This window comes from Cavia porcellus, unplaced genomic scaffold, assembly GCF_034190915.1.
Source record: "Cavia porcellus strain 051 isolate PalLab524CR breed Dunkin Hartley unplaced genomic scaffold, mCavPor4.1 scaffold_24, whole genome shotgun sequence".
Lineage (NCBI taxonomy): Eukaryota > Metazoa > Chordata > Mammalia > Rodentia > Caviidae > Cavia > Cavia porcellus.
Window position 1 is genome coordinate 43,394,257 of NW_026947507.1, and position 25,387 is coordinate 43,419,643.

General features: G+C 46.9%; 1 protein-coding gene across 4 annotated transcripts in view; it reads left to right on the forward strand.

Moving 5' to 3' along the window:
- Nucleotides 1-25,387, forward strand: part of Ints9 (integrator complex subunit 9) — a 95,763-nt gene that overhangs the window by 63,104 nt on the left and 7,272 nt on the right. For 2 of the 4 annotated variants that reach the window (XM_003479703.5, XM_023561598.2), the window contains exons 9-14: nt 1,554-1,665; nt 4,340-4,520; nt 10,214-10,274; nt 14,834-15,005; nt 17,118-17,242; nt 18,738-18,905. In XM_003479703.5, coding sequence (XP_003479751.3) covers nt 1,554-1,665; nt 4,340-4,520; nt 10,214-10,274; nt 14,834-15,005; nt 17,118-17,242; nt 18,738-18,905 — 819 coding nt within the window. Of the gene's footprint in view, nt 1-1,553; nt 1,666-4,339; nt 4,521-10,213; nt 10,275-14,833; nt 15,006-17,117; nt 17,243-18,737; nt 18,906-20,099; nt 20,158-20,978 lie in introns of all 4 variants that reach the window. The other 2 variants (XM_063234524.1, XM_063234525.1) reach the window with 2 other exon arrangements.

Consider the following 25,387-nt stretch of genomic DNA (forward strand, 5'->3'; position numbering starts at 1 on the left):
CCTCCCCTAAACCACTGCTTTTCCTAGATAGTCTTTATAGTAGAGCAGTGGTTCCCAACCTTTTTGGCACCAGAGTTGGTTTCTGAAAGGCAATTCTTGCCTGGATTGGAGTAGGGGGTGGTTACATGATTCGAGCATATTGTATTTATTATGTACTTTATTGTCGTTACTACATTATAGTGTATAGTGAAGTAATTACTCAACTCACCATAATGCAGAACTAGTGGAGCTCTGAGCTTGTTTCCCTGAGACTAGATGGCCTCTTCTGGGGGTATGGGAGATTGTGGCCCCCAAACTTATGTCCAGTCGACTCTATAATGTCATTTTGGTTGCTGTCACTGCAGATACTCTGCTTCACAAAAACAGGATGTTAGAAATGGAGGCAGGCTTTTCCATGCTTTTGTGACAGTCACTGGACACATGACTTTAACCTGAAACAATAGAGATCTAATATTGCCTCAAACATACTTTCAAGGCCACCATCATTCATGAGTTTAAGCAGCTGATCCTCTTCTAACATAGACAGAGCCGAGTCACTGCCTTATTCATAAATGGGTTGCAGGCACATTGCTTCCTAGTTCAGGGGTCTGTTGTGGTTGAGATGTAATGCTCACTCCTTTAGAAGCTAAGATAGGTTACCATGCACTAACTGGGAGAAAGAAAGCTCAGTCTCTCAAAATGTTTGCTGATGTTTGAAACACATCAGAAACCCCAGTGTTCGCTTACTGCTTGTACTTTACCTGCTGACTTGGACACAGTGCAGCCACTTAACCTGCTGACTTGTCATTCTCCCCGAAAGTGATAGGTTGGGTTCACTGAGCAGGTTGAATATGTCTCACAAGTAAGCAAGTTTTGCAACCCATTCTTTGTCACTGAAATGTGCTGCCAGTGGTGACTTTTTCTGAAAGAAATCTCTGGAGCAGTTCTCATAATTCAGAAACTCTGGCCAGTGCACTCCCTTTAGAAAGCCATCTCAATTCTGGGTATAAGGGACAGTGTGAATGCTCTGCAGCCAGCTCCTCACAGAGGGGCATGCACAGACGTGTTAGAGACATGTCATTCATGTGGTTGATAAGTTTAATCACATCCTGAAACGTGTTGGTTCACGTGATGTATTTCTAACAAACTGCACTTCCTTGTAGGTAGAAAAGCGTGTAGATTCATTTTCAGACGTGACTTTGTCCCAGGTAGTGAAACCAGAAGGCTATGTGGTTGTGGCAGCTGCTCAGTCCATGCATACACCAGCACTTCTGCCCAATCCAGTTCGCATTTAAAGACCAAACTAGTTCTGCAATCATGGTGTTGGCTGGCAGCAGACTGCACATAGCACCTCCTCATCCCCGTCTGACAGGGCAGAGCTCAGGCAGGCAGGACGGATGCTACAGTAAATGCAGTGATGCTGGCTCCTGCTCCCTCCACGCACCCTCTGTGCAGCTCTGGACCCCTGCAGTAGAAGGCCGGAGGATGGGTAGATGTCAAGGAGCGCTTGTTTCTTCCCTCTTTGTACACTGCATTCCTTTTTAGATTACTAAATAAACTTCTCTTGTTTTCAGCCCATGGACCAAGCTTCTCTCAAGAACAGCGATGTTCTCGTTCTGACAGGGCTTACCCAGATCCCCACCGCCAACCCCGACGGCATGGTGGGAGAGTTCTGCAGCAACCTGGGTAGGTTAGCCCTCTTGTGTCCAGAGTTGGTGACGCACTTGGATTTGTTTTTCAGTTCCTTGTTTCTGAAGTACTCTTTGTCCCTTCCCCTTCGTAGTCACACCCTCTGGTCAGTCTGTCTGTCTGTGTGTCTCTCCCCACTGCTCCCTGCCTCTCTCCCTTCCTTCCTCCCTCTTTGTGGTACTGGGGATTAATTTAAGGGCTTTCGCATTGAGATATTACCCAGCCATTTTTTTGAGACCATGTCTTGCTAAATTTGAACCCAAACTTGAGATCCTCTGCCTCAGCCTCCTAGAGTGCTGGGACTGTAGGTATGCATTGCCATACCCAGCTTCTGATGTCCCTTTTAAAGCCATCTTCCTGATATTTACTTCCACCCTTTCTGTGCATTCTTCAAAGTCTGCTGTTGCCAATAGGAACAATTTAGCATGTTCTCACTGGCTTGAACCACTGGTAGTACACGCACAAGTGTCTATGAGATGGCTTGTACCCCTGGCGGTAGAAACAGACCTAGTTACCGTTATTGGTCTTGTTAACTTAGAAAATTACTAAAAAGCTTCTGATAGGATAGTCATGCATGTACCATCAGTGGATGGAGCTGCCCTGCAGCTAAACATGACAGGCCCATGGCAAGCCTGTTAAATCTGAAAGGAAGATGAAGAGTAGTTGTTTTAACAAATTAGACTTGGTAGCGCATCATAGGACAAATATTCAGCATTCTCCACAGGTGATTTATTTAATCCCCTTGCTTTTTATTGGGATTTGGTAGGGAAAGTCTGCTTACAGGGTAGCATTTGACAAAGAAATGATGAACATCTTTGCTTTACAAATAATAGCACAGAAAACACTGTTAGATTGAGAACCCTGTAGGATGTCTTTTCCTTTGGATATATTTGTCCATAAACTCTAGACATCTTACTTTTTTCTCAGAGGTTTGGTTACCATCCTCATAATTTCAGGCTGCTGCGATAAAGTATCAGAGACTCAGTGGCTCAGCAGTAGACATTTCTCTCTCACAGTTCTGGAGACTGAGAAGTCCAAGGTCCAAGTCCCCCTTGCTGTTGCTGGTGAAGGCCTCTTCCAACTTGCAGGTGACAATCGCTTCCTGCTCTGCCCTCACATGGAGAAAAGAGGTCTCTTCCTTCACTTTTTACAAGGGCACTCCTCCCAGTTTGGGGCTCCACCCCCATGACCCAAACCTAATTACCCCCCAAACGCCCTATCTCCTAACACCATCATATTAGGGCTCAGAGGAACCATATGTAAATTTTTGGTGAGGGGAACATTAACATTCAGTTTGTAAGTTATCCAAGAGAAGCTGATGAGCTCTACCATAGAAGGAGAAAGTGCTCATTTTCTGTTGACAAGGCTCTACATCTAATCCACTGCTGCTCAGCATGGGACCATCCACCCACCTGCCTCAAGATCAGTGAGGCCCGCTTAATAAAATGAAGGCTTGGGGACCCCCACAGACTAAGCTGGAACACCTAGGGAGAGGAGACTCCTTTGTGCCCTGGGTAGTTTTTGCACAAGTGGAAGCTTGAAAATCACTGATCCTGTTTATTCATTTCATATAACAGCTCAGGAAACAGTGGCCGAGCCAGGTTGTATGGCTTCCTTGTCCCAGAGCTTGGGCACAGGCAGGATTAGAGACAGCCCTTGAGTAATGACTACTACTGCTGCTTTTTTTCCATCGTACCATGCTTATTAGTAGTAGTCACCAGTTCTCAAGTTAGTGTATCCAGTGAACTGCACATCACAGTAGGAGTGGAGCAGAAATAAGGCATCAAAAGTTCAGATTCTGTACCCAAAAGCCGCTTGCATCAATTTGTTTTGGAATATAAATAAAAAATGAACTTGAGTATGCACCTTGTTTGCTTCAGTCAGTCATACTTATAGTAAACCCATAATTTGCAGTTCTTAATTTAGTAACTAAGTATGACGGATTGAGCTAAGTATAGTGATGTGTGCCTGTCACCCCAGCACTCTATGAGGCTGAGACGGGAGGATCACACATTTGAGCCTAGGCCAGACATATTGCTCAGCAGCATGAGTGCCTGCCTGGCAAGTGCAAGGACCTGAGTTTGATTCCCAGTACCAAAAAAATTTTTGTAGCCACCTCATCTCAAAATAAAACATAAACAAAAGCCTTGGGATGCTGCCCCTGGACAAGGCCCTAGGTTCATTCCTCATTACCATAAAAAAATAAATACAAGAAGTTTTTCTACAAACATGAAAAGAAAATGCAATTAATAGTTAAACAGAAACCTTGGCCTATCCTTATAGTTCATTCGGCCATCATCAAAGACCTGAGACAAATCCAGCACATTTTTTAAATATTTATTTTTTTGTACCAATCGAACTCAGGACCTTGCACTTGCTAGGCAGGCACTGTACTGCTGAGCTATATCCCCAACCTCCAGCACATTTTTGAACAGGGCTTAAAAAGAATGTCCTGAAGCTCACTTGCCATTGAAACCTTTAAAGCCCAAACCTTTGCTGCTACTCTGTTTCAAGTGAAACAGTCCGGCCTCTGGATGCCCCATGTGGCCACATTTCTCCCAGGGAAACATTTACTATGCTTGTGAGCGACCTGTGAGAACGCAGGTGTTAGTTGTGGTCTCCTTTGCAACACTGACCTTGGCACTGCGTTTCCCCTCTGGCTTCACACTAGCCCTGACTGTCCGGAATGGAGGTAACGTGCTGGTCCCCTGCTACCCGTCCGGCGTGATCTATGACCTCCTGGAGTGCCTGTACCAGTACATCGACTCAGCTGGCCTCTCCAGCGTCCCCTTCTACTTCATCTCCCCCGTGGCTAACAGTTCCCTGGAGTTCTCCCAGATTTTTGCAGAATGGTAAGTCAGTCTTGTTCTGTATGAGGTGAGTGTGATTTAGTACATTCAAGCAGGAAGAATGAAAGTCATCCTGTTTTCTCTCATATTACCGTGAGACACTCATTTCAGTGTGTTTCTGTGTCTATAATGAGAAAATTGTATTGCTGAAAGTCAAGTTTATTGCATTACTGGAGTTTGGAATTATAGTTACCAAGGAGGGCAAGATGAAGAAGGGCTTATCTTGGCCTGCACTTTATTTTTTTTTTTTTTGTCTTTTTCGTTTTTATCGGTACCAGGGATCGAACTCACGACTGCCTGCTTGCAAGGCAGGCGCTTATGCCGCTGAGCTAAATCCCCAGCCCCTTGGCCTGCACTTTAACAATTAGTAGCAAAAGTATTACTTTCCTTCTTAAAGCTACTGTCCACCTGCTGCTAAAAGTGAGGGTACATTCTAAAAATTTAAAGCCTTCAAACCCAAGCCCATATTATCTAAAATATATCACATTTTACATTTGACAAAACTGTGTTTTATTACAGAAATTTTAAATAAGATTCCTATGGAGAATAAATTATGAACAATAAGAAGTCATTGAACCTTTTTAAGATTATTTAAATGCATGTTTGAATCTCATTCCCCTGTCTCTCCCAAAAAAAGCTGTAACACACACAATATAGGGTATGTCCCGTCTCCTTTAGTTGTGTGGAGGCCAAATGGATACAGCAGTCAGGTTTCTCATTATACCATATCCCAGCATTTTACTGCCTCCTGCCCAGGGCTTTTAAGTACTTTTTTTCCACATATAAGTATTGTTTTTTTCACACGCCTCACCATCCAGGTGTGGAACTGTCCTTGGAGATGGTTTTGGCCACCTCTCACCATTGTGCACAGGGCATTTCCCAGGATAGGAAGGTCGTCCTGAATAAGTTGCGTTCTGCTGAAGATTACTTGCAAGTTTAATCAGCAGATTTTGAGTTTCTTCATCCAGATCCTCAGGAAAAGTATTGCAAGAAACACTAGACCCAGTCCTGTCACCCCTGGGCACTCTCCCCTGGGCCTGTGGCTTCCGTCTGGTCCACCCGTCACGTACTTGTCATCCTGTTGGTACAGCCTGCTGGGTTGAACTGAGGACTGCTAAGCAGAGAACTAGAGGGTGTTCCTGCTTTTTAGATACTTGTTTCTAATGTGTGTAATACAGATTTACTATAGAAAAAATAAAAGCTTTCAGAAACTAATAAAAAACACTGAACTCATAATTCCAGTCTCTAGAAATGGCATCACTGTTAGCATTCTGATGTATTTCTTCCATCTACCAAAAAAATCATGCTGAATATTTAGTTTTGTCTCTGCTTTTAAAAAGTTAATTAGATTAAAGCACGATAAAATCTTTGAGACATAACTTTTACTTCACTTCAGTATTTTAGCATTCATATACATATAATTTAGTGTTTTCTTAATATAATAACTTTATTCTCTTTTTGCTTTTAGTAGTAGGTCATCAATTAATACCATTCTGTGTATATAGCATGACATCTTTTGCTCTGGGTGAATTACTAAAAGTGGAATTACTGGAAAAAAGGATATAAATATTTCTTAATGTTCATTTATGAATCAAAACTGCTTTCCAGAAAGATTTTATGTAAATTGTTCCTTTTTTGCCCATTACTTCTTACAGATTTTGTATTTCTCTTACATTTTTGATACATTTATGAATATATCAAAGGTCAAACTTCGTGTTATAACAGATTTTTTTTCCCATTTTGGCCCTTGTCTGAATTTTTTTGGAGTTTGGAAATAATATTTTGGAATAATGTTAAGTTTTCAGAAAAGGGTAAGACTGAAAAATTCCGTATTGTTTCACTAGGTTTCCCCTAGCAATGTATGTTTGTCAAAATTAAGAAATTAACGTGAGTTCGTGGAACTTGTGCTGGACCTGTTCTGGCTGCACCAGGTTTTCTCCTCATAGCCTTTTTCTGTTTCAGGGTCCATTCCGGGTTTCACAGTGCAGTGATTCATTCTTTCTTTCTGTCCTTTGTTTTTCTTTCTCGCTGAAGCAGTGTTTTAGTTTTAAGCTCTTTCCCTACTTTGCTATTTCTTCTCTTATGCTTTGAACATTCACTCCCTTATGGTGTCACATGGCTAAACACTTTCGTTATGGTTTCTTTCTTCTGTTTTACCTCCCCCTACCCTTAAGTATTTTATTTGGAGTTCGTTTAGCATGACAGAATTAGTAACTTCATTTTCTCCAAACAGTCAAGTACTTACATATCCATGTACTATTTATCAAATAACCTTAACCTTCTCAGCTGATTTGCATTGGTTTCACATGCTAAACCTTGATGTGTATTGGCTTTTATTCTAGGACTACTCTTTTTTTTTTTTTTTTTTTTTTTTTTTTTTTGTCTTGTTCCTTTTTACCAGTACCGGAGATCGAACTCCCAACTGTCTGCTTGCAAGGCAGGCACTTATGCCACTGAGCTAAATCCCCAGCCCCTTAGGGCTACTCTTTTAATCTTTTCTGTGGCCAGGGGGTGCCACTATATTTTAATGACCGTGGTTACTTTTATAATATTTCTCCCCAGTCAGAATTCCCCAAAGTATTATTGCATGACACCTGTTGTGTATGAGCCGTAGGATCACTTTATTGATTTCTAGAATATCCTTTGAGTGTGTATGTCCTGTGTGCTACAAACTGACATCCCTGTGGTGATCCTTCGAGGCGGAGACCTGAGAGGTGTCTGTCTTAAACTTTCTCAGTATCTCCCTCGGATTCTTACCATACTGGCAATCATGTATCACTTCCTGTTTGCGTCCATAGTTAGTTTGGTCCATAAACATCTGATAAATGCTGTCCTTGGTAGAGTTCTGGGGATCCAGAAGGACCTCTGGGCTTGAGGAACGTGAACCTCAGGAGGAGGCAGCTGTGTAACTCTCCCCCCACTGTGAGTCCAGCTGAGTGAGACTCACACACATAGGCACATGCACACCTACATAGGAGCGCTTGTTCTGTCCCGAGAAGCCAAAGCATCCCCAGCTGGGATTCAAGAAAGGCTTCCTGGAATAAGGCACTCCTGAGGAATAGCAGGCAGACAAAAAACCTGTGAGGATGAGCCAGGTGGGCTGCTAGGGATGGGTAGTGTAGGGCGAGTGGGCGACACAGGCCAAGATACACATGGACGGCTTCAAGGCTTTGGCTTGCCCAGAGAACTGTCTGTAGTTCATTGTTACTAGGGAACTGAAACATGGGGAGCAACAGGATATGAAGCTAGAGAAATCTCCACAGTGGAGGCTCACTGAAAGACTTGAAGCAGATTTGCATTAGTCCCTTGCATTGCTCGCAGGTGTTCCTGTGATTGTGGGATGTTCACAAGGACTAGAAGGAGTATAGAAGAAATGCAAGGCCAAGAGAGAGCTAAGACTCCCTTGTGTGTTACCCTGTGGGAGTGCAGGGCAAGCGTGTCTTCGAGAGGCGATTGGAAATGTAACTGGCAGGACTCACTAGTTTCTTGGTCCAGAGATGTTAGCAGTGAAGATCCACTCCACATTTGCTAGTGTGGCTGTCAGTGGTGACCCCAGTGAGCCAGGTCCTGCCAAGGAGGGGCAAGTTCATACTGCAAGTGTTGTTGGTTTTGTCCTTGAGGCGCTTGTGGCAGTTCAGGGCAAAGCATCACCAACCCAGACAGCTGAGAAGCCAGGGCTGGAGGTGCAGGCTGGGGAATAAAAAAGAAAGAAAATGAAGGGCTTTGTATGTGCAGTATGTTCTTCCCTCAATTGATTTACACAGCGTATTTTTGAAAGGAAAAGGATTACGTAAGTTCTACCTAGTGTGACCTCTGGGAAGTCCTTGGGGCCCCTCCCTCCACCTCTGAGAAGCAGCAGCTCCTACCAGAGAAAGTTGAGTCACCTGGGAGGCTGATCTGATCTCATTGGTCTGCAGCAGCAGAGGCTTTGAAGCGCCCACCAAGCCATTCCAGCATGGATTGGAAGCTGGTAGCACTGTCCTAGAAACTGTCATGAAACACTTTGTGCCTGCTGGTGTCAGGAGTGGGCCAGGTTGTCTCAGTGACAGGTGCTGGCTCCAGAGTTGGGCTCACCGCCATTGCTGTGGAGCCGAGTGAAGCCAGAACCACAGCCCATGCTTGGACTTCTACTGTTGCTCTGGGTGGGCAGCCTGGGTCTGCGCACAGGCCCTGCACCATCCAATCTCGGGGCTCTGCTCTGCTCTGCGCTCACTCGGCCCTGCTTTGCCCCCTGGGAAGGAAGCCCAACTCCTGGCTGGCCCAGTGTCTGGTCCAGCTTCAGAATAAGGGCTCATGGCTTGCTTGGCAGGTGGATTTGTTTTTGCTGAGGCAGGGAAATGGGAAAGGTGGCTCCCAAAGAGTCTCTGATCTCTTATTCATCAAGCAGTGCCCAAAAGACTAGCACTTGAGGATCTTGGGCTCTCAACTAGACATGATTCTAGAAGCGTCTTTATTCTTTGCTTTTCTGATAACCCACGTCTGTCTGTGAGTCTCCTTTTGAACTCCAGCAGCCCCAAAGAACTAAACTGGCCCCATCAGCCTCCCAGAAGAGGCCTCAGCCTGCTGTATCTACACAAGGGCTCTGGAGGAGAGCGTCGGGGTCCAATAGCAGAACTGAGACTCCTAAAGCCGGGGTTTCATCCTCATTCTGATTGTAATCTCTTCAACATCATTAATGTCTCGAAATGAAACATGTAGCATAACATCCTGTGCAAAAATTAAGTAACACCTAAAGTAAGCACTTAGATTGTTTCGCTTCCTGTGTTAGAAAGAAAAAAAGAGCTGGGGTCCATTTGTACATATTTTGTTTCCATAGTTTTGTCTCTACCAGAAAGAATATAAAGTGGTATTTTTGAGATCAAAGTTAAAGGAAACTAAGTGTAGGGGGAAAAAATACATGGATGGTATAAGGTTAATACAGAACCCAAACGCTGAAGCCCTGCACACCTGCCTTTTTCCGTGTCTTGACAGAGTCCTCAACGGCAGCTCTAACGCCATGTTTTCCCCTTTTGAGAAAGTGTTGATTGAGCCACTGCAAACTTTGTCACTTTATCTTTATGAGACATCTCGGTGTGTCAAGGTCATGCCCGTCCAGGGAAAAACTAGGGTGGCCTACAGTACTCACTGTCTCCAGACCAAGGTCCTCAGTTCAGCCCCAGAGACTTAGCAGGGCCGCACCTAATGTGATCTGATAGTGCACGTGCAAAGCCAGAGAACCAGGTCTCTGCGGTAGGTGGGGCGCAGCAGACTGCCACAGCAAAATATAGCATCGTGTCTTGGGGTCAGATCCTGGAACAGAAAAGGACACGAATGGAAAACCTGATGAAACCCAGGCAGTCTGGAGTTTAATAAATTGTAATATCCTAGTGTTTAATTTCTCCGTTTAAGGAATGCACTGTGGTTGTAACATTAACAGGAGCACTACTGTTTTTACAACTTCTCTGTAAATCTCAATTTATCCCAAAACAAGACATATATTTTCTTAAGAAAAAAGTTATTGAGGAATTTTAAAGGTTTAAAAAATTATATATTCCCAAATGCTCTGTTTTTGCCAGCTTTTATTTTCAGTGAAACTCACTGGCCTGGGAATTATAGAATACATTTTAGTGTTTCATTTTGCACTGCTGCCACTAGGTGGCAACAAACGCCTTACTGTACACTTTCTAACAAATTGATCTGTTTTCCCTCTTTAAAAGGCTTTGTCACAACAAACAGAGCAAGGTGTACCTTCCAGAGCCACCTTTTCCTCATGCAGAGGTAAGAAAACAAAATGTTGGGGTCAAGGTAGGGAAGAAATGCAGGTGGCTTGGTGCAGCTAGAGTGGGCCATGAGATTGCAGCTACTCCTGTGAAATCCCTTTGTGTATCCCTTTGCCTCCGGAGTAAGGTGACAGCACAGTGCTCAGCTCAGATTCTGTTGTTTCCTCCTGTGTGTCCATGGCTCGGCCTTCCGTTGTCCTGTGACTGCAGAAGCAATCACATTCTAGCATCTGTTTTAACTTTTTTGAGTCATAGATTTTTATTATAAAAGTGTTTTTTTATACTGTCAACCATATATGTAAATGGTTAGTCAAGAAAACAACATTTCAGTTTTTTAAAAACTAGAAAAATTCCCCACCTTTCACAGAACTGATGGGTATTTTTATTTGGCTGAATACCCAGTTTTGTTTCCATTGCTTTTTTTTTTTTTTTTAACAACTGATGTATCTTGGACAGTTTTCTTTGTGCCTCTTATTATGCTTATTGTTTACTATAGTGTTAATACCCCTTTATAAAAAAGATTTTTAACTGGGCCTGGAGGCACATCCCTGTACTCCATGAGTATCACAAGTCCCACCTGGGCAGCATGGCATGTCCCTCTTTCAAAGTGAGAAGGGCTGGGGATGTAGGTCCATGGTAGAACGCCCCTGGGTTTCATCCTCAGCCCCATACATACAAAGGAGGATACTTAAATTGGTAAACTACTCGAGCAGATCATTTGGCTAGATCTGTGGAGTGTGCTGTATGCCTGAGCACTTTTGTTCTGAAAGTACATACTGAACAGAGGAAGTACATAGGCCAATTACCAACAGACAGCACATGCAAAAACCTTGGTCACCATGCTGATTACCCTCCATCCACCACCAGATGTGAAGTGGGTTTTGTGGTATGGTCACCCAGTGGAATAGCGTGCATTCATGAGAACGAATTGATTCCAATTACACACAGCAGCACTGATAAACTTCACGAACATAATGTGAGTAAAAGGAACCAGACAGAAAAGGAGATATACTGTGGTCTTATGTACAGAAAAGTTCAAAAACATTACAAAATAATATATGGTGTTAGAACCCAACATACAGATTGTTTTGGAGATAGAGGAGGACAGTAGGGACTGGAAGGAAACAGGAATTTCCAAGGATCTGGTTATGCTTTGTTTGTTGATGTACATATGGGTTTATGCGTGGGCTGAGTTTGGTTAAAAAAATAATCATCAAAGGTAGGAGATAGCATTATAAAAAGAGCAAAGGCTAGATTTAATCTTGTGAGACTGGATTGAATCCTTGGTATACATATCCTCAGTAGGCATGGATAGGCAGATATATGTTAATGGATTTAGTTTTATTTTATAATTTATTCTTTGACACGGTAAACTGCAACAAATCATTGCTAATTATTTTACATTGAACCACTTTTCATACTCTAAAGGATACGTTAGCTGGGATGCCAAGTTTAAGGTTTTGAAGAAGTCATTTTTTAGTCCCCATACTTTAATATTATAGCACGTGGTGTTTTCATAATCTGTCATTACCTCAGTGAAATTCAGGCTAGCAATGCAATAACATCAGGGAATTCGGCTCAGTGACCAAGTGCTTGCCTGGTGCACACATAGCCCTGGGTTTAAGCCCTAGTGCCACTAAGACCAGACTCAGTGTGGGAAAATGTATTTTGTTGGTGTTCATTCCATCAGTACTGTTCTTACTCCATCTACCTGTGTGACAGCGATTCATGATAGTGCCATAATTCATAGGTCTTGCTGCCAGCCAGCTCTGATTTGAATTCGGTCATTCCTGCCAGCTCGAACCACCGTGGTACGTGTGTGACTGTCCTGTTGGGCAGCTTGGACCACTTTTCAGGGGCTCTTTGATTATAATAATGCAAAGAAAGGCAGTGAGTTACAGACCAGATGTCATCATTACAGTTCTTTAAGGAAACCATTAAAATGATACTAACAAATTATGACACAGCTCATTTGTGGTACAGCAGTTGTGTATATTACGTGCATCAGCAATGGAGTACTTGTAAGATTCCCATGTTAAAATTTAGAGAATTGTTAACAAAACATAAATTAATTTAATGAAATAACTGTACTGATAATGGTAATGATTTTAGTTGTTATGGATACTATTAATATTTGGGTAGTAATTATTTAAATTTAAGCAACTAACTGAATTCTGACCATTTATAGGCTTCTATTAATTTTTATTAATTTTATTGGTAAAACTGACTAGATCCATTTGTACCACGAGTGGGTCAAGCCACGTAACAGGATAGTCACACGTCTATCTGCAGGAACGTATTAAGATCGGCAGTGTAGGCCAAGGATTTAGCTCAGCAGCACAGCACCTGCCTGGCAAGCACGAGGTCATGAGTTTGATTTGTGATACAAAAAAGAAAAAGATCTGCAGGGTAGTGCTACAGTCTTCCTAATAAAACCACATGTCTCCAGTAAAAGGTTAAGTCTTCAAAATGAGGAGTTTGATTTTTGGGGAACATCCTCACTTTTGTGGTGATGTCATTTGGACTTGAAGTTGCTGACCGGTCCCTCTCACACATTATGGTTACTGCTGCACTAAGCCATGTCACAAACCATTTCTTTGTCCATTAAAAGGAAATGTTTCCTTTGGACAATTTGATGTTTAGGGGCTGTGCCTGCTAAACATTTGCCACATGGCCTTTGGTTGCTGGAATAGGAGGCGGGGTGGGCCTGGGCAGCAGAGCTGACTGAGCAGTGTCACAGAGGCCTTTTGTGGTTGTGACTGTGCGTGTCGTTGCCTTGTGACACGCCTGATATCAGGAAAGCACTGTCAAATGGAGATTCTCAGGGCTCAAAACATAAAACTCTAGATAAGTTCAAAGCCGTGTGTCCTAAAGTTCCAAAAGCTGAATCGGTCTTTGAATTAAGCTGCTGCTTTGCCTCATCACAGTCTGACTCAGGCATTGCTGTGGGTAAATAGCCTCCCTTGTGAGAGGGATCTACTGGTGTCAGAGCTTGGTGCTTCATACATTATGGCTTGTGTCTAGATGTCCCCCCAGAGCTTCATGTGGTCATACCTGGAGCTTTTTCAGAGGTGGCTGGATCTAGAGTGTGTGACACTGGGATTGATTCATGGTGTACCACCAGGATTGGGGGTACTGGATTAAGGGTGTGAGTGCTATCTGCCCTAAGGAGCCTAGATAAGATGTAAGGGACAGAAAGAGCTATGGTTGCCCCTTGTTGCTCTGCTGCCTTCTTCCAGCCATGAACTGTTTCTCTACGAAGCCTGTCTGCCACCCAAGGCACCTTAGAGTCAGCTGATTACACCTGAAACCTCTGCAAACTGTGAGCTAAATAAACCTTTTCTCCTTTAACTTGTGGCTGTGGGATATTTTGTCTCAGCAATGAGAAAAGTAAGTAAAACACACAGGTTGAGAAAGTTACTTGGCTTTTAAACAATAGCTGATATTGAGGATTTCAGGTGGTGGTTAGAGTGTCAGGAAGCTAGAAAGGAAACATTAGAGGAAATCAGGCCAGAGCAACCTTATTAAAAGTTTCGGGTATGAGGGTTCAAGGGTGTAACGTAGCTCAGTGGTAGACAGTATCTCTGGCTCTCTGTGTTGTGTTCTGTCCCCTGTGCCACCGAGAACAAACAAAAAACAGTTTCAAGTATGTTATTACTGAAGGGATTGACTTTTCCATCTATTCTGAAAGTCACATAATAGGAATTTTTATTTGGACTACTTTTACTGACAGTTCCCAATTTAGAGTGGTGCCATTTTTAAAAATTATTTCACTTTCTGATAAGAGGTGAAGACCACAGTGTTAGGTTGAAACCGTACTTCAGACTGGACCTGAGCTGGCATGACAGGACAGGAGAAGTACTGGGCAGTGCCTGTGCCTGCAGCTCCCGCTCCTCCAGGTCCAGTTGTTTCTAGGCTGTCTGTGGCTGGGGTCATACAGCACGCTGACTTCCTTCACTGGGCTTCCTTCACTGGTTCTTCTGTGCTGAACAGCTTCACACGGCCCAGTGTTCCAGTTTGTTGTTTACTCAGTGAAGGACATCTTGCTTGTTCCCAAGCTCTGTAGCGAATGTGAATAAAGCCACTACAGATATCTGTGTGCAGGTTTTTGTGGAGATTGTCTTCAAGTGTCTTAGGTAAATATCAAGGAGCATGGTTGCTGATGCTGTGCTGAGTATTATACCTGCTGAATTTTGTTTAAAAAAAAAAAAAAAGAGCCAAACTGTCTTCCAAAGTGACAGCACCAGTTTGCACTCCCAGCAGTGACTGGGGGCCCCGTCACCCCCCATCCTCATTGGGATCCGGTGGTCAGTGACCCAGATCGTGGCCCTTCCAATAGGCATGTAGCAGCAGCATGCTGTGATCTCCGTTTCCCTCTTGACTTCCGGTACTCGGCGTCTTCGTGACAGTTATGCTTGTTTCATGGGCATGTTCTCCAGGTGGCTTGGCCTCTCCATTTGTGTTTTTAAGTTACTTTGCACATCCCCCTGTGCTGCGGTCCTCCCTTCAGCCCACACAGGCTAACAATTCCTCCTATGTTGTCCTCTCATCTTGCAGCTTATTCAGACCAACAAGCTGAAGCACTACCCCAGCATCCACGGAGACTTCAGCAACGACTTCCGGCAGCCGTGTGTGGTGTTCACTGGGCACCCTTCGCTCCGGTTTGGGGACGTGGTCCACTTCATGGAGCTCTGGGGAAAATCTAGTCTCAACACTGTCATATTTACAGGTAATTTACAAAATAAACTCACCCCTGTGCTTCCCTGCCAGGCCAACAGTGGCTGCAGCAGGCAAACCAAGGGAGGGATCTGCCAGAGGCAGGAGGTGTTGGCCCTGGCACTATCCCGCTGAATGTACCAAAGAGCCACGAGCATCAGGACAGGAGGAAGGTGGGGTGCTGCCCGTGATCCTGAGCACCTCTTTGCCAGTGGAACTCTTCACCTAGGTGGAATTCTGCTGAATTGCTTTTCAGCAGATTTCTCTACAAGAACTACATAACTCCAGTACTTGCTCTTTGCTTTACCTTTAGGAGTTGTTCTTGTCTGTGGATCTTTCTCCTTTGTAGTTTACTCTGGCTTGAAGACCGACCTTCAGGGAAAAGACATCCTTTTGTGAGGTCAAGTAAGAGATTGACATAGATAATTACAGCATTATTTTATCAGTTTATAGGCTTTACACTGACTTGGGTTTTAGAAGACTCACAGGCTAGAAAGTAAACAGTTGATCTGAAATCTGGCACAACTTGCTCTATCGGCAGCATACCCCTGCTGTGGGGGGAGCTCCCAGCTGTTGCAGGCTGTTTTTCTGTCTCTGCCATGGGTGAAAGGCCGCAGCACTGGCTCCCAAGACACTGTTTCATGGTACCTAGGACTTGGCCCTCCCTAGGAAGGTGTCCAGGGACCGCAATGTGGGCAGGGCCAGGCTTGGCCCCTCCCATTCCTCAGCTGTGACTGACATGACAGTGGGTGTGGTATTGGCACAGGCACACCCTGAAGTGTTGGATGTGGTACAGATGTTCTTTGAGCCTGCTAAGAAGTCAGAGGCTATGTGACCATTCATGACAACTCTGAGTAATGACTTTATATTTAAAATGGTTTGTCAGAGCGGGGTATGGTGGCTCACACCTCTAACCCCAGTACTTGGTAGCCGGAGGCAGGAGGATTGCTCAGTTCTAGGCCAGTCTGGGCTTCATAGTGAATTGAAGGCAACATGAACTACATAGTCAGACCCTGTCTCAAAAAAGTAAAGTAAGGTTTGTCAGGCTTCTACAGCAGTTTCCAATATCCACTAGTGGGAGAGGGACTTGGGGCCTTTTCAACTGGTGTGATGACTGTTGTCACATTAGAAGAAGTCAGTATTCCCTCTTCTTACTGCATCTGGGAGTTCTGGAAATTCTTTGGGAAATGTGACCCGCTGGGGTACTTTAAGTATCTGGTCATTCTGGAGCCTGGCTTGCTGGTGCAGGCCTGTAATCCCAACACTGGGAGGCTGAGGGAGGAGGGCTGCAAGTTCAAGCCCAGTCTAGGCAACTTAGCAACTTAGACTCTTTCTCAAATGTTTTTTAAAGTAGATGGGGACATGGCTGGGATATAGCTCAGCGTGAAGGCCCTGGGTTCAGTACCCAGTGCCACCAAAAAAAATAAAAATTTGCATCTGAGATGTCAGTGTGCCAGTAAGCACCAGCCCCACAAGAGACGGGGACAAAGGAGCGAGGCCCTCAGGGCTGCTGCAGGACAGCAGGAGCTGAGCGGTACCTCTCGGCAACAGTGAATCGGCTCTTGGGCTCCAGGCAGCAGCCTCTCTAAATGGAGCGCAGTCCCTGCCATGCCGGCTACAGAGGCCCCAGAGGAAAAGCGGGGCCACATGACAACGGTTCAAGGACTGGTCCCTGTTGGGAGTGATGGTCCAAGCAGCACGTGCTGTCCGGGGGTGGCTTGGTGGTTTGTCCCAATGCTAGCATGCTGGTGTGGACAATGCAATGCTCACAGGCTGGGACACGGCCTGTGGGGCACTGGGAGACTCGCACATGTCCCATTCTTCCTTGACTGCGTGCATTAGCAGGTCCCGATGATTCTGGTCAGAGCACATCTGTGTGTGAGTCTTCGCTGCACATTGCTGGCTGGCATCTTGCTGTAAAGCAGAGCTTTCTCTTCTCTCTTGAGGCTCTCATCCATGCTTCATGTTGAGCACTTGGGGTCTGCACCTGTGCCTCCAGACCTTCCACCCACAGGGATCACCCAGCCCTCATGGCGACTGCGAGCCCCATTCCACACTCCTCCCACCCCACAACCTGTGCCCACTCCCAGCTGCATGTTAAAGCGCCCTCCTGTGCTCTCCCTAGAACCCGACTTCTCCTACCTGGAAGCACTGGCCCCCTACCAGCCTTTGGCCATGAAGTGCATATACTGCCCCATCGACACGCGCCTCAACTTCATCCAGGTGTCCAAGCTGCTTAAGGAAGTGCAGGTGACGAGGGAAACGCCCCAGGGGTGGGGGTTGCTGCATTTGAGCACTGTCCTCCCCAGATCCCACCCAACTGTGATGCTGGGGCTGGTCCTGCTGACCCTCAGACTTGAGGGATGGTCTTCACACCCTGACCAAAGTTTCCAGCTTGGAAAGTCAAAAATCCAGAGGAAGAACATGCAGTTACCCTGAGGCTCAGCTGTACTACCTAAAGCAGAGTGTCCCCTAAGAAAAGCCGCTACAGAAGCACAGTCACTAGACTTAAAGGCAGTTTGATTGTAACCCATATCGGGCCCTTGTGATGTAGGCAGCTTCATTTTGGTTTGTTTGATTCATTTTTCATTTTCTGCCCTTAAGAAAGGGAAGTAGTTGGGGTAAATGGTAGATAAAAGGACAAGGCTGCCAGAAGGAAACCGCGGTGCAGGGGATGGAGGACACAGTCACTGTGCAGGGTGGCTAGGAGGTGTTCTGCGCTTGGTGCTGGAAGGCCAACAGGAACAGGAGCAGGGCACGGTGCCTGGCCGGCTGTCCCCTCTGAAGTCACAGCTCAGTGTGCTGAGGGCCAGGCAGGCCGCTGCCTCCACACCTGCTTGATGAGTGGTGCACGCTCAGCCCTGTTCATTTCCCCAGTCAGAAGTTCCCTTTCCTCCTCCTCACAGAACCCGGGGTGCTGGGAAGAGAGACCCCTATGCAGAGTGCTCAGGCAGGCCCTGGGGGAGGCAGGAAGCTGTGCTCTGGATCGACAGCTCACCTCCCCAGCAAGGAGAGAATCTGGGTCTTCTTGGGCCTTAGGAACATTGGCTTGGGGCCTACAAGGAGGGACCCAATACCAGCTCTGCTTACCCTGGAGAGCGGGCTGGGAGCCTGGTGTGTGAGTGATGTAGGTGCCAGGCCTAAGCCAGCACTGCCCAGCTGCCGCCATTCAGGACACCTGCGCGGCCCTGGGTCCGCCTGCCGGCGTCCCCAGTCAGGATTGGTGGCTTAGCCCAGACCCTTACATGAAGGCAGATAGGGCAGTAGCCTCGCGGGTCCTCAGCTTTTGTTTCCAGTTGGGTGGTATTTGTCCAAAATAAACTTTGGTTTACTAAGGTTATTCTCTCAAGAAACAAGAGGAAACTTTTAAAGTTCCATATCTGATTTGTCATCGCACACAGCTGAGCATGTGACCCCTAGGCCTGCTGGTAGCATAAGCGAGGGCCCCGAGGAGGCTGCGCCAAGGAGCCCAGGGACCAGCAGGGAGCTCAGAGCCTGAGAAACTGAGAGTCTACCTTGGCTCACACTCTGGCGGGAGGCTCACGGTCTCCCAAGGGCTTTTCTGCCACCCTGCTTGGTGCTAGTCTGTGTCATGGGTCAGTTGGGCTTGAAGGCAGGAGGGTGCCGTGTGGCCTGCTGGCCTTGCACGTCCAGGACACTGGCACCAGAGGAAGCAGCAGTGCTGTGTTCCAGCTGCCCCCAACCCAACCTGACCTGTCCCTTCTGTCTGTCCTTGTGCCCACAGCCCCTGCATGTGGTGTGTCCTGAGCAGTACACACAGCCGCCACCGGCACAGTCGCACAGGATGGACCTCATGGTGGACTGCCAGCCCCCGCCCATGGCCTACCGGCGCGCCGAGGTCCTGGCACTGCCCTTCAAGCGTCGCTATGAGAAGATTGAAATCATGCCCGAGGTGAGTGCGCCCCCACTGGTGACTCACCCTTTGCTGCTGGGGTCTCAGACAGCCACCTGATGGGCACTCCTCAGGTTTGTATCTGCAGAGTCACGAGAGAAGGGGAGCAGTGTGGGCTCCGGGTTCCAAGGCCGTGCCTGGATGGGGGTTCAGGGGAGGGCCCTTACTGCACCCTCACGGCCTCCTGGGCTGCAGGCAGGAGAGTGGGGAGAGTGACCAAGAGGAGGAGTGTGCCCTTCCTTCCGTCCCTTTCAGCACAGCTTTGTGGTTTTGGCCTGTGAGTCTAAATATTTGTATGTCTCTAAAATCCTAACTTCTGGTTGGGTGTGTTTGTTTTAGCTGTTTTTATTGCCATACTGGGGAACTGAACTCAGAGCCTCATACATGCTAAGTGAGCGCTTTACCACTCAGCTACAACCCCAGCCCTTTTTACTTTTGAGATAGGGTTCCACTAAACTGCTGAGGCTGGCTTCCACCTGGGAATCCTCCTGCCTCAGCCTCCAGCGTAGTGGGAATCACAGACATTCAGTACCATGCTGTTAGCGTATGTTTTAACAGGGAAGAAGTGAAAAGCAAATTGTGCATGTGAACAGCTGGGGCAGGTTGTGCTTAAGCAACTCATCCCTGGGGAAGCAAGAGGGAAGGGGCTCTGAGGTGACCAAGCAGGCTCTTCCGGCTTCCTTCTCCTCTTAAGATGGCTTGGACGGATCAGAATCGATGGATGAGAGAAATAATAAAGCCTGGTGCTAAGCCAGCACCCGGCGTTCTTAGTGGACTTGGGTTTAGGAAGTGCCCAGACCTTGGCCCCAGGGCTGGCGCACAGCGGCTTTCCACGATTCCTCTCCATAGCTAAGCAGAAAGGTGGTCTCCTTACTGAAGGGCACTAGATGAAGCAGAGTAAAGCAGTTTGGATAATTAAATTGGGTGAACGATTCAACAGTGCAAAGCTAAGCAGTATTTGAATGCAGGCAGCCCCACTTCTGTGAGTAGGTGAGCCCTGTGCTGTATGGCCCTTCTGTCCCTGTGGCCGGTTCGTTGGCGCTCAGGCTGCAGGAGCAAGACCAAATGGCAGTTTCAAAGCAATGATGATTTTCTTAGAAGTCTTAAAAGTGGATTATAATTTAGAAGACATTAGAAGTCTTACAAATGGATTTTTATTTTGTTTTGTTTTTGGTGATGGTGTTTTTGAGACAGGATCTCACCATGTACTTGGTCTGGCCTCGAACTCATGGTGATCTTCTGCCTCAGCCTCGTAAGTACTGGTACTTATCACACCCTGCTACAAAGGTTTTCAAGAAGTGGAGGGGTCATATACCTGCTAAGCAGTGAACTGCTGGAATGACACAGATAGCTTCTCAAGCAGACTGCCTTGAAGGCCATTTGGGTGTTTGTTGATCTAATAATTCTGTAATTGGAAAAACTGAATTTTTAGTTGGAACCTGTAAATTCAGCACTTTAGTCTTCTCTAATTAACTGACTAACAACTGCTAATTATAGCTGGTTTGGGAGGGAGGAGGCCAGGATGAGCAGGTCAGGCCCCTGCAGCCCTCCAGTGACTGGATAGGCCCCCTCTAGTGCAGCCAGAGGGCTTCCTGAGCAGTGGTCCCCCCAGACTTGTCCTGGAACTCTGAGTAATGGCCCTTCGCTTTCCCAGCTGCCCCATCCATCTAGTTAGTATCGCTTAGATTGCAGTGGTCTTATTTCAGTAAGCTGACATTGATAATGATGTTTTTTAATGAGGGACGCAGAAAAGCAAGTTTCCACTTCCAAAGAAGACCAGGGTTTTTTGTTTTTAGCACTCAAGGAGTATAAACCATCCCTGCTTCTCATTGTACAGTGGCTTCATGTATTTTTATGATTTTGCTTTTCATTTTCTCTACATTTTATTCTTCTTACAGTGAAAGACATTAGCCTGGTATCTTTGGATTGTTGTTTTTTATTATTCCCTGTTTGCAGTACATCAGTCTTGCGAGTGGGCACAGAGACATGAGACAGCTTGCTGCTTTTTTAGTCCCTTTTCCCCTCCCTCTCCCATCCTCCTTTAATTCTCTTTCCCCACTTCCATCCTTTCAGGTACTGATCTTAGCACATGTTTGTGCTTACAGTGTGTTTCCATTCACGGAGGTTATCCTGTATACGGTGCACCTCTGTTCTGCTTGCTTCCCCTTCGCCTGTCCCTCACCCTTACCCGTGGGCTCTCAGACCCCTTCCCATTTGCAAGACATCCACCCTCTTGTCTCCTTCCCATTTTTATTCTTTGCTTTTATTCCCTGTACTCACAAGGAATGCCGTATGGTATTAAGCTTATGTGTCTGGTTTTACTCAATGTATTTTCCAGCATCCATTTTCTTAATAAATGCCTGAAATTGCCCTTCTTGACAGCGGAGTAGTAGTCTATTACGGGCAGACCCTACAGTCTCTGTGCATTTGTATGTTGGTGGGTAAACAGGCTTCTGTCAGGATTTAGCTACTGTGAACTGTGCTGCTGTAAACATATGTGCATGTTTTGTTGCAGTACGATGTGTTAAGCTCTTGGGAATGACACCTAGAAGGGGATGGCTGGTCTAACTTTTTATTTGAATAACTCTTACATGCAGTACTGTAATCTACAGAAACAAAATTACAGTACTGTGCAGTATAATCAAAGAATTACTGTATAAACAAGGCATACCATGCAGAAACGACAGTGAGGCTCTGCAAACAAGACGTACAGAACTATACAAAAAAAAAAGCCACCCATCCGGTACACGAGGACTGCTGCCACTCTGGCGGGTTCAGCTGTGTGCCTGGGAGCTGCTGCTCCCGTCGACGTGCTGTTCTGGCAGCCGTGCTTTCCTGCATGCTCAACTCTGCTCCTATCTGGGACGTTTCCTGCTGACTTGGTGAACGTACGTATGACGTCATCTGTGTCACCTTCCCAAGTGTCATCTGACAGCTGCTGGATGGTCCTTCCTTGCTGTCTTTTTTTTCTTACTTTTTTCCCATAATTTACCATTTTGCACTTAATTTCAGATACTCTGTCTTCATGTTGGTCATTTCTACAATTTATGAACCGTTTACAGTTCACTTCAGGCACTTCTGCCTAACATCTTTTCAAGGATTCTGTATCCCTGTTGAACTGGTCTTTCACGTTTTGAACCTTTTTGGTCATGTCATCCAATTTTTTACATATTTCCCCTATAGTCACCTTGGGCACAGCAAGTGATAATGATGAGAATTTTGTCATGTTTCCTCTCCGAGCTCATCTAGATTGTTCATCCCTTCTGTGAGCTTCTCTTTGCTCTCCCATTGGCGACCCCGTGCTGTGTTTAGAGAGACGGGATACCATGAGGCCCCGTGCATGTCTCTGTCATTGTTTACGATTCCCTGAACTCCAGATACCAATGTGGAGGCAAACAGTTATTAGCCACTGCTGTGTGATCGTTGTGGTAAATTCAGTGGCATCACATGACAGCTGGCCCTCACCAGCCCCAGAGCTTCTCATAGGCAAGCCTGAACCAGAACTAAGGAGACTATGGCTGTAGTGCAGACAGCCTGTGACATTAGAGGCCTCTAGGGTAAGAGCGCGAGGTCAGAAATATCACCAGCCCGTCTGCCTTCTCCAGGGCCGCTCCCCAATGATTTCACCCCCGAGCCTGGCCTCCCTCAACAGGACACAGCCCTGCAAGCACCCGGCCCTTCGAGGTCTCCCAAGGTAGATAACACAATCTCCTGGGTGTCAGTCGGTTGTCACCACTGGTGCCCTGTCCTGAGGAGACCACAGAAGCAGACCCCAGCATGCACTTGATCCTGGAATCCCTGGAGCTGGGCCTTGAGTAGGCTGGGGTGGGGCGGTCCCCTGGATGCTCCCAGGGTCTCTTGCTGGACACACTGTACAGACTGTACAGGCCTCTTTTGTATTATTTTTCTCTAGCAGCTGGCAGTGGCTGGAGATAAAGGCCTAGGCTTAGATTTCAGCACCCCAGACAAGCAGTCCTCAAACTTCGTGATTTCAAAGCATCTTAAAAATTAGAATGCCTAGGAGCCTTTGACTGTGTGTTTTATTTATTGGTATTTGCTATATTAGAAATTTTAAACGTTTTTTAAAACAGCTCATTTTAAAGTAACATTATAAACTCAAGATGTTAACATAACTAAAGGATAAAGACAAAAGCAAAAATCCATCTTAGTCACGACACTAGAGGTAACTATTTTGAGGCCTGGGGTTGAGACAGGGTCTCACTACGTAGTTCGGGCTGGGTTGAACTCATCACGTATCCCAGGCTGGCCTCTAACTCAAGGATCCTCCTGCCTCAACCTCCCGTGTGCTGGGGTCACGGGTGTGGTGGTGAACTAATTATTCTACTTAGGCTTTTGTGTATTACCTTGTCCACTGACAGTGTGGGTGTGGTGTGCATAGTGGAATCATAGCTGTAGACTTCACCTAACCCCAAGTATGTTCTGTCCTTAAAGATATTTCAAGCACTGTAAATGTGGTCCAGTGGTAGAGAATGAGGCCTGGGGTTTAATCCTGAGCACCGAGAAAAAGAAAACTCGGAAGCTTCTGTTTTAATGGCTGCATGAGCAGACTGTATCTAGCTGTGTTTCTAGCCTAAGCATACTGGAGTTCACTGTTCATTTGCTGGTGCACATCCATCGTTTCTCTAAACGCTTTCAGGAGCACCTTTTATTTCAGTCGTTTTCTGTTTTGTTTTCCTTAGGAACTTTGTGAATTTGGCGTCTCCAGCTTAAGGTTTAAGAGCAAGCTGTAGCTCCAGGTTACACCTGCTGCCCTGTGCAGCCCAAGTGTCCAGGCTCCTGGGTCCTTCTCTTCTGCCCTCAAACTGGAGCCAGGGGAGGGTTTCCCAAAAGGATCTTGCACATGAGTGGACAAGAGAAAGCAGAAAGAATAGCGTTGTCCTCAGAGCCCCGAATGGGGTCTGGTGGCCCCGGGGCCCTGAGCTCTGGGGCAGGGCGTTATATTTGGGATCTGACTTAAGTCTTCTGAGCAAGAATAAACAGCTCCCTTGGAGAAAAGCCTGGGCTCCAGGAGCAGCACAGATCAGCGATGGGCAGCAGACTGAGCCCCACCCCGCAGCTGTCCCCTCTGGTTCCTGCGCTGTTCTCAGTGCTCGACCCTGTTCTTGGAAGATGCTGCCATGGCCCTAAGTTCAGGGGGAAATAGAACCATTTAAGCGCGTGCCTCGGCAGTGCATGAGTGCAATGAAATGGTCAAATTCCAGTGCTGCTGTTTATTTGGCCTCTACTAAAAGGGGTTTGTGTTCGCCCAAATGAAGCAGCCTCAAGCTCCTTTATGGATTCCCCTTCCAGTCCTTGGATCCAGCTCTCAAGGGAATCACTTCCAGGGTGCGAGTTGCCACCCTCCCTGTGGCTGCTGAGCTGCAGTTCCTATGCAGCCCCAGCTGACTACAGCTGCCCCACCCGGGGTCTCCTGGGAATCCTTGCACAGCTGCCCAGGGAGAACCTCTTCCTGCCCGGCTCCACGCCACCCAACCTGAGCAGGGAGCCGCTGGGTGCAGAGAAAAGTGATTGAGGGTGCCACAGAGGTGAAGGGCAGGAGGCTGGTGCAGTGCTGCTCTCGCAGGAAGAGGCACCCCCTCACCACCATGCTTTTTTATGGAGCAGACCTCACGCGTCCAGTTCCCTGTGTAAAACACGCAAGACACCTGGCACGGTCATCTTTGTAGTGGTGCTGAGCACGGCTGCTTCCGCTCTCCAGTGCAGGTGACCTGCTGGGTAGGAGGCTGATGTCCTCGTCCATCACCAGGTCGCCAAGGCCTCAGCTCCTGTGCAGCTGCACAGCAAGGAGGCTGGGCCAGGGGGCTGGAAGCTGGATGCTCGGCCTGTTGCTGAAGCAATGCACTGGGAGAACAGTGCACATTGTCGCCTGTCATCCAGGGACTGTGTCCCAGGAGCCTGCTGGCCTTGGGCTGGCTGGATGGCATGTAGCACTGAGGACAGGGCCCAGGCCACTCCAGCTGGAGACAGAGCCTTCTGGCCACAATCCCTAGGTCCGAGAGGCTTGGTGAGGCTCAAAGGAGTTTGGACACTCGGGCCACATATGTGGGGAAAGCACTGGCACTGTTCCCTGTGGCATGATGGAGAGCAGTGCCATGTGGCTGCCCTGACGGAGCCCTGCTGCCATCCCCATGCAGAGCCCAGGAGGCGCCACGTCGCTGGACACTTGGCCTATTGCTGGGTTCTCACCCTTCCCACCCTCCCTCCTGTGCGTGGGTGCAGGGATGATTGATGCATTTCTCTCCTTTAAAAAACTGGGTTGTCTGTTTGCTTGCTTGCCTTTCTCCCTTAAGCTGTGTGGCCATTGAGCCCTCACTGACGGATACAACTGCAGGCGACCAGCTCCACCCTGGAAATCCTGGCCCACACTGTTGCCCGAGGGGCAGCCGGGCTCCTTGCCCAGGGGGTGTGCTGAGGCCCAGTGGCCGTGCCCCTGCTCAGGGAGCCCACCGCAAATGGTTTGC